Genomic DNA, 9,050 nt, shown 5'->3' on the forward strand with positions numbered 1-9,050 from the left:
CTCTCTCTCTCTCTCTCTCTCTTTCTCTCTCTCTCTCTCTCTCTCTCTCTCTCTCTCTCTCTCTCTCTCTCTCTCTCTCTCTCTCTCTCTCTCTGTGTTTCTCTAGCTGAGATCGACCCCACACCTCCACCCTCCTCCCCCTCCCCAACTCCAGCCATAGGGAACACAGACAAAAACTCACCCAGGGGGAGAGGGCCCGAGGCTTCGTTAGGGCCCGGGGTGGGGATGAGTGCCGCTGGTGATCTGCTAGAGTCAGTCCTGGTTCAGAAGGATCATCTCTTCTCCCAGACAGGGGGAATGGTCCTGCCCTCAGCTCTGCCCCAGGACCTGTTGCCTCTCCTAGGGAGAGAAATGAGCACAGGGGGCCTGTCCGGAGTTCTGTCTCTGGATCAACAGGGTCTGTTGAAGAGGATACAACCCCCAGTTTCACAACCCCACGACAGCGGACCACCCCTCCCTTCACAGCCCTCCCAGCCCGACAGCAACCCCCTCACCTCCTCCTCTCAGCCCGTGACACACACACCGCCGGGACAGCGAGATGAGGTCACCACTATCGTCACGGCGACCGTGGACGCAGACACAGACATGGATGCAGAAACACCTTCACCGGGTATAAGTGGTATACATTAGACCAGGGGTTGGAACCAAAATTATTTTCCATCTTTTCGTTCTGAACAGAAACATCATTTTTTTAGTTCCGACCAGCAAAATAAAGTTCCTAACTGGTTTGAACCAAAAAAAAGTTACGGTTTATATCGTTTCTTTCTGTTCATTTTTAAACCTCTGAAATCCTTCTTTTTTTATTTATTTTTTAACTCATTAAATTAAATTAAACTTCACCAATCAGTGCGGATAGAGCAGTTTGCTATGCTAAAGTTGTCTACGGGCTTGATGGAAAGACAAGTGTAGGGCACGAGATGCAACTTAACATTTTGCGTGAGAGAGCGAGAGAGGGTGAAGGGCATCTTGGGCATCTTGTTATGGCATGCATTATCTGAATTAGGCCCACAGATTTATACCTACGGAGGAGCGGCTTCTATGGAGGAACTTTGAATGTCTTTGAACTTCAGAGAGTTGGCTTAACGTTGGACCAGAGCTAGCTAGCTAACAAGCTTGCGCATGCAGAGCGCGCACCGGAATTAAAAACATGTCTTACCTTTTTGTAGTTAATGAATCCAATGTGAAATGTGAGTAACTATAGTATCCCTAACTAGCATAGAAAAGTACCCTCCCTTAACCCAGATGACGCTGGGCCAATTGTGCGCCGCCCTCCCGATCACGGCCGGTTGGGATACAGCCCGGGATCAAACCTGGGTCTGTAGTAATGCCTCTAGCACTGTGCCTTAGACCACTGCGCCACTCGGGAGGCCAAATCCATTATTTTCTAATGAAAAATCTCTCTCCCTATCTTCCGTATCATGCATGTAGCTATCGTCAATAGGCTACAGTAGCCTGTGCTTCGGAGTGGTAGCGGCAGGTAGCCTACTCATGGACACTCAAATAAGTTTCTGATTGACACAGGGAGGACTTTGCATAGGCACTTTGTTACGTTTGTTTGTGGAACTGGGAAATATACCCGGAACATAAACGATACTTTATTAACCGGTTTCCATGCTTTTAGAATAACGGTTCTGTTCCAGAACAGTATAGATCACTTTCGTTCCCAGTTCTGTTCCTTGAACAATGTCGTTATTTTCTGGTTTTCAGTTCTGTTCCCTGAACCGGTTCCAACCTCGGCATTAGACTAGACTAGAGCATCATCAATGTCAGAGAACACCCTGTCCTTTTACAGAAAGCAGTTGTTGATGTTGTTTACCTTTCTCTCACTGAAGACAGAGATGTGCTTATCTCACCAGCATCCTGGATTACACTGTGAAATAAATGTCTCAAATATTGTATTGTTAAATCGATGTTTGTCCTCTCCTCTTATCTCTAGCTGTGTCTGGCTGTATGGTGAATTTCTCCGACCCCGAGGGATACATAGATTCTTCCGATGACCCCCCCCTCCCAGATGGAACATTCCTACAATGTACATACACCGTCACTGTGTACACAGGCTATGGAGTCGAGCTACAGGTAAACAAACACACACACATGCATGCACTGACACAGACACACATGCGCTTTCACTGAGTGCTGTTACATGCATAAGTTTGTATGTGAAAACTACTTATAAGATGCATACATTGGATCTGAACTCACTTCACTGGCGCTAAAGAGGGAGGCCCGACTGGTGCTAGCACATGAGCAGATCAAATACACCGCTGGAACGCCGATTAAGCTGTTTACATGTCCTAATCATTTGAAAGATTGCTCAGAAAACCAGGTGTTTTTAATTAACGTACTCTTACTTTCGATATAAAAATATAGTTTAATATCGAATTATTAGTGTGCATGTAAACGTACTCAATGACACAGACACTGACACACAGACTGTGTTGTGATTGTTAACTCTGTATTGATCTCAGGATTGTCTCTGACCCCTAGTGATGTCTGCTGGTACAGCACCCTGCCCTCCAAATCAAATTGTATTTATCACATGCGCCAAATTAAACTGGTGTATACTTTACAGTGAAATGCTTGCTGAGGAACCTTTCCCAATGATACAGCGTAAAACAAATATATAGTTAATATATATATATATATTAACTAACACAAGAGGAATAAAATAAAATGCACAAGAATACCACATGAATGTGCAGCTATATACAGGGAGTACCAGTACCAGATCAATGTGGAGCTATATACAGGGAGTACCAGTACCAGATCAATGTGGAGCTATATACAGGGAGTACCAGTACCAGATCAATGTGGAGCTATATACAGGGAGTACCAGTACCAGATCAATGTGGAGCTATATACAGGGAGTACTAGTACCAGATCAATGTGGAGCTATATACAGGGAGTACCAGTACCAGATCAATGTGGAGCTATATACAGGGAGTACCAGTACCAGATCAATGTGGAGCTATATACAGGGAGTACCAGTACCAGATCAATGGGGAGCTATATACAGGGAGTACCAGTACCAGATCAATGTGGAGCTATATACAGGGAGTACCAGTACCAGATCAATGTGGAGTTATATACAGGGAGTACCAGTACCAGATCAATGGGGAGCTATATACAGGGAGTACCAGTACCAGATCAATGTGGAGCTATATACAGGGAGTACCAGTACCAGATCAATGTGGAGCTATATACAGGGAGTACCAGTACCAGATCAATGTGGAGCTATATACAGGGAGTACCAGTACCAGATCAATGTGGAGCTATATACAGGGAGTACCAGTACCAGATCAATGTGGAGCTATATACAGGGAGTACCAGTACCAGATCAATGTGGAGCTATATACAGGGAGTACCAGTACCAGATCAATGTGGAGCTATATACAGGGAGTACCAGTACCAGATCAATGTGGAGCTATATACAGGGAGTACCAGTACCAGATCAATGTGGAGCTATATACAGGGAGTACCAGTACCAGATCAATGTGGAGCTATATACAGGGAGTACCAGTACCAGATCAATGTGGAGCTATATACAGGTAATACTAGTACTAGATCAATGTGGAGCTATATATGTATGTATGTTTCTTTGTTTGTGTTGTGTCGGTATGCGTGTGTGTGCGTTGTGTACGTATGTAGCGTTTGAATGTGTGAGAGATTTGTGCGGGATTGAGTGTGTATATGGTGTGTATATAAAGTCTAGTGAGTGTGCATAGGGTCAGTGCAAGATAGAGTCAGTGCAGATAGTTCGGGTACCATTCATTGGCATTTAGCAGTCTGGCTATTCAACAATCCTATGGCTTGGGGGTAGAAGCTGTCTTGGAGTCTGTTGGTCCGGGACCCAATGTGTCGGTACCATTTGCCGGACGGCAGCAGAGTGAACAGTCAATGGCTTGGGTGGCTGGAGTCTTTGGCAATTTCTCGGGCCTTTCTCCACACAACACTGGTGCTGTTCCAGGTCCTCTTTATTGCAGTCAAGCTCTAAGAAGAGATCTCAGAAGAGATGTGCAGTGTCATTAACAGTATCTATAACATGGTTTCTGAGAATTCTCACTCACTGTCTGCCTTTCCCCTTTATCTCCTACTGTCTGCCTCTCTCCTTTATCTCTCACTGTCTGCCTCTCCCCTTTATCTCTCACTGTCTGCCTCTCCCCTTTATCTCTCACTGTCTGCCTCTCCCCTTTATCTCTCACTGTCTGCCTCTCTCCTTTATCTCTCACTGTCTGCCTCTCTCTCCTTCCTCTCAACCTCAACCTCTTCTCTCAATCTCTCTCTCTCTCTCTCTCTCTCTCTCTCTTAGGTGAAGAGTGTGAATCTGTCAGAGGGAGAGCAGCTGTCAATCAGAGGGGTGGATGAGGGCGGGGCCTTGCTGGTTCTGGCCAATCACACACTGCTGGTGGAGGGTCAGGTGATCCGAAGTCCGACCAATACCATCTCAGTATACTACCGCTCCTCGCCTGAGGGGAGCATGGGCATGTTCCAGCTACACTACCAAAGTGAGCACACACACACAATCACACACACAGTTGCACACACACACAAAATTGTTCATGTTTTTAATTCAAAGCCTTCATTAGGTCCTAACTACTAAGGGGCTGTTGATTCTCTGTCTACCTGATCTATTAATGGCCTAACCACTTAATCTTGTTTTGTAATCATTTAGCACTGTGATTGGATGTCGTATCAATTAACTGATTAGCTGTGATTAATTGGTTTTCATCCCATTATGCAGGTGTGTGTGTGTGTGTGTGTGTGTGTGTGTGTGTGTGTGTGTGTGTGTGTGTGTGTGTGTGTGTGTGTGTGTGTGTGTGTGTGTGTGTGTGTGTGTGTGTGTGTGTGTGTGTGTGTGTGTGTGTCACCTGTAATGTTTTCCTCTGTCATCTCACACTGGTGTACTGTCTTTGTCAGTTCAGATAGGACAGGAATGGATAGATGGAGTTAACATGGCAAACTACTTGCGTTTCACCTGGCCTGTCCTCTCCTCTCTCTGTTATTCTGGCCTATCTAGTCATATATCCATTATTCTGGCCTGTCCAGTCATATATCCATTAGTCTGGCCTATCAAGTTTTTTATTTTTTATTTTAGTCATTTAGCAGACGCTCTTATCCAAAGCAATTTACAGTTAGTGCATTCATTGTGAAATAGACAGGTAGGACAACCACATATCACAGGTATAGAAAGTACATTCAGTAGAGTCCGAGCTAGAAGGAGGGGGGGGGTCCAGGTTTTTATTTTATTTTAATTGGGGGGAGTGTCGAGGTGAGGGGGAGGATTATTTAAGATACTGTTTCAGATGTTTTCGGAAGATGGGCAGGGGCTCTGCTATCCTAGCTTCAGGGGTAAGCTGGTTCCACCATTGGCATGCCAGGACAGAGAAGAGCTTGGACAGGACTGAGCGGGAGCTGCCCACCCGTAGTGGTGGGTGGGTTACGAGACCTGAGGTGGCAGAACGGAGTGCTCGGGTTGGGATGCAGGGTTTGAGCATAGCCTGAAGGTAGGGAGGGGCAGTTCCTCTTGCTGTAACGTAGGTAAGTACCATGGTCTTGTAGTGGATGCGAGCGGGGTGACATGAGAGAACTTGGGAAGGTTGAAAACCAGGCGGGCTGCAGCATTCTGGATAAGTTGCAGGGGTTTGATGGTACAAGAGGGGAACCCAGCCAATAGCGAGTTGCAGTAGTCCAGCGGGAGAGGACAAGTGCCTGGATTAGGACCTGCCCTGCTTCCTGTGTGAGGTAGGGTCGTACTCTACGGATGTTGTAGAGCATGAACCTGCAGGAGCGATTCACTGCTTTGATGTTTGCGGAGAATGACAGGGTCACGCCAAGGTTCTTTGTACTCTCGGAGGGCAACAATGTGGAGTTGTTAACCGTGATGGAGAGGTCTTTGAGCGGGCAGGCCTTCCCAGGGAGGAAGAGTAGCTCCTTCTTGTTGAGCTTGAGGTGGTGGGCCGACATCCAAGTTGAGATAGCTGCCAGGCACACAGAGATGCATGTCGCCACCTGGGTGTCAGAAGGGGGGAAGGAGAAAGTAGTTGAGTATTATCCGCATAGCAATGATAGGAGAGACCATGTGAGGATATGACAGAGCCTATTAACGTGGTGTATAGAGAGAAGAGATGGTCTAGAACCGAGCCCTGGGGGACACCAGTAGTGAGAATACGTGGTGCAAACACAGATCCTCTCCACGTCACCTGGTAGGAGCGGCCTGCCCAGGTAGGATGCAGTCCAAGATTGTGCAGAGCCTGAGAGACTGGAGAGAAGGCAGAGCCTGAGACGCCCAGCCCTGAGAGACTGGAGAGGAGGCAGAGCCTGAGATGCCCAGCCCTGAGAGACTGGAGAGGAGGCAGAGCCTGAGACGCCCAGCCCTGAGAGACTGGAGAGGAGGCAGAGCCTGAGACGCCCAGTCCTGAGAGACTGGAGAGGCGGCAGAGCCTGAGACGCCCAGCCCTGAGAAGCTGGAGAGGAAGATCTGATGGTTCATGGTGTCGAAGGCAGGAAGATGAGGAGAGAAGTCAGCTTTGGCAGTGAGAAGAGCCTCCGTGACAGAGAAAAGCAGTTCCGGTTGAGTGACCTGTCTTGAAGCCTGACTGGTTAGGGTTAAGAAGATCGTTCTGAGAGAGATAATGAGATCAGAGAGATAAGTTGATCAGAGACAGCACCCTCAAGTGTTTTGGAAAGAAAAGAAAGAAGGGATTAAGGTCTATAGTTTTTGACGTCAGATTAGTCGAGTGTTGGTTTCTTGAGGAGGGGAGCGACTCGGGCCATTTTGAAGTCAGAGGTGATGTAGCCAGTGGTCAGGGATGAGTTGATGAGGGATGGGGAAATGTCTCCAGCGATGGTCTGGAGAAGGGAGGAGGGGATGGGGTCGAGCGGGCAGGCAGGTTGTTGAGCGGTCAGACCTCACTAGTCGCAGGATTTCATCTGGAGAGAGAGGGGAGAAAGAGGCATATGGGAGTTCTTTGTGAGTGAGAACAGTGGACTCAATAGGCTGAGTGAATAAATAGCGGATGTCGTGAACTTTATTTTCAAAGTAGTTGACAGGGGTGGAGGATTAAGGAGGGAGGAGGTGTAAAAAAGTTTCCTATGATTAGAGGCAGAAGCTTGACATTTAGAGTGGTAGAAAGTGGCTTTAGCAGCGGATACAGAGGAAGAGAAGGCAGAGAGGAGGGAGTGAAAGCAGAGGTCCTCCTGAAGTTTAGTTTTCCTCCATTTTGGCTCAGCCCTGTTCTGCTCAGCCCTGTTCTGCTCAGCCCTGTTCTGCTCAGCCCTGTTCTGCTCAGCCCTGTTCTGCTCAGCCCTGTTCTGCTCAGCCCTGTTCTGCTCAGCCCTGTTCTGTAAGCTCATAATGAGTCACTCCGCCACGGAGCAGGACAGGAGGGCCGAGCCGGCCAGGAGGAAAGAGGACAATGCGAGTCATAGGATGCGGTAAGGGAGGACAGTAGGGTCGACGAGGCAGAATCAGGAGACAGGAGGGAGAAGGACTTAGCAGAAGGGAGAGATGATAGGATAGAAGAGGAGAGAGTAGTAGTCAACTCAGATCAAATTAGACCAGGAAGCCAACTATTGAATAGAATAGCATAAAATAGACTAAGGTGAAAATGGATTTGAGATAAACGCATAGAGAATGGAAATCTCTATCGCTCCTCTTCTCTCTTCTTATTTTACCTTCTATCTTTCTCACTCTCCCCTTCTCCCTCCCCCTCTCCCCCTGGCAGTATTCCGTCTGAGCTGTGCCCTGCCGAAGAGGCCTCACTTTGGGGAGGTGTCCGTGCTGGACTTGCTGCCAGGGGGCACTGCCCGCTTCCACTGCCATATGGGCTACCACCTGCAGGGGGCAGTGGCACTCACCTGTCTCAACACATCTCTGCCTGTCTGGAGCAGCAAGGAGCCAAGCTGTAGAGGTAGGGAGGAGAGGGAGACACACGCACACACAGGAACACACACACCCACATCTCAATGCTCTGCTGCAGTCTGGAGCAACAACATGCCCAGCTGCAGAGCTGGGGAGACACATCAACTCTAATCATCACCATCACACCTGTTCCTCCATAGCGCTGTGTGGAGGGTCAGTGAAAAACGCTACAGTAGGGAGAATCTTGTCCCCCTCCACCCGCCTGGGTCCCACCGCCACCCATGACCGCTCCTGCTCCTGGTCCCTGGAGGCCCCCACTGCACAGAGACTACACCTGCACCTGGAGAGACTGGCCCTCGAACCCACTGACAGGTGAGAGAGAGAGAGAGAGCGAGAGAGAGAGAGAGAGAGCGCGAGAGAGAGAGCGTGAGAGAGAGAGCGCGAGAGAGAGAGCGCGAGAGAGAGAGAGCGCGAGAGAGAGAGCGCGAGAGAGCGCGAGAGAGAGAGAGCGCGAGAGAGAGAGAGCGCGAGAGAGAGAGAGCGCGAGAGAGAGAGAGAGCGCGAGAGAGAGAGCGCGAGAGAGAGAGAGCGAGAGAGAGAGAGAGAGAGAGAGAGGGAGAGGGAGAGGGAGAGGGAGAGGGAGAGGGAGAGGGAGCTTTGAATGTGTAACCTGTAATTGTGCTATAATGCATTTACATTTCTCCCCCCAGACTTGTGTTATGGAGCGGTCTGGATGCTGGGTCTGTGGTGCTGTTTGACTCTGGGCGGGGTGGTCCAATACCATTTGAAGGGGTGATCAGTGAGGGTCCAGCAGTCAGGGTTCAGTTCATCACAGACCAACCTAACCACAATACAGGCTTCAACATCCGTTATGAGGGTAAGAGCATACACACACATGTATAAACACAATATCTCATAACCTTTCTGTCTAACCTCAGCTCTCTCATCCTCCTGTCCTCCCCCTCTCCTCTCCTCAACCATCATCTCCCCCTCTCCTTTTCTTTCCTCCCCCTCTCCCCCTCTGCAGCTTTTGAGCGTGGGCACTGTTATGAGCCCTACCTGCAGAATGGTAACTTCAGCACCACTGACCAGGTCTATGGGGTTGGAGCTGTGGTGCAGTTCAGCTGTGATCCTGGTCACTCCCTGGAGCAGGGGCCGCCCGTCATAGAGTGTATCAATGCCAGAGACC

The 9,050-nt window shown here is 48.8% G+C and overlaps 1 protein-coding gene across 1 annotated transcript in view; it reads left to right on the plus strand.

Annotated features, from left to right (window-relative positions):
• The first annotated feature begins 225 nt into the window (after positions 1-225).
• LOC120026188 (seizure 6-like protein) overlaps positions 226-9,050 on the plus strand; it is a 21,525-nt gene continuing 12,700 nt past the window's right edge. The window contains exons 1-7 of the mRNA XM_038971012.1: positions 226-619; positions 1,937-2,076; positions 4,310-4,505; positions 7,725-7,910; positions 8,062-8,233; positions 8,572-8,738; positions 8,889-9,050. The exon at positions 8,889-9,050 is cut by the window's right edge and continues 33 nt beyond it. Of these exons, the coding sequence (XP_038826940.1) occupies positions 226-619; positions 1,937-2,076; positions 4,310-4,505; positions 7,725-7,910; positions 8,062-8,233; positions 8,572-8,738; positions 8,889-9,050 (1,417 nt within the window). The remainder of the gene's footprint in view (positions 620-1,936; positions 2,077-4,309; positions 4,506-7,724; positions 7,911-8,061; positions 8,234-8,571; positions 8,739-8,888) is intronic.

This window comes from Salvelinus namaycush, chromosome 31, assembly GCF_016432855.1.
Source record: "Salvelinus namaycush isolate Seneca chromosome 31, SaNama_1.0, whole genome shotgun sequence".
In the NCBI taxonomy this organism is placed as follows: Eukaryota; Metazoa; Chordata; class Actinopteri; order Salmoniformes; family Salmonidae; genus Salvelinus; species Salvelinus namaycush.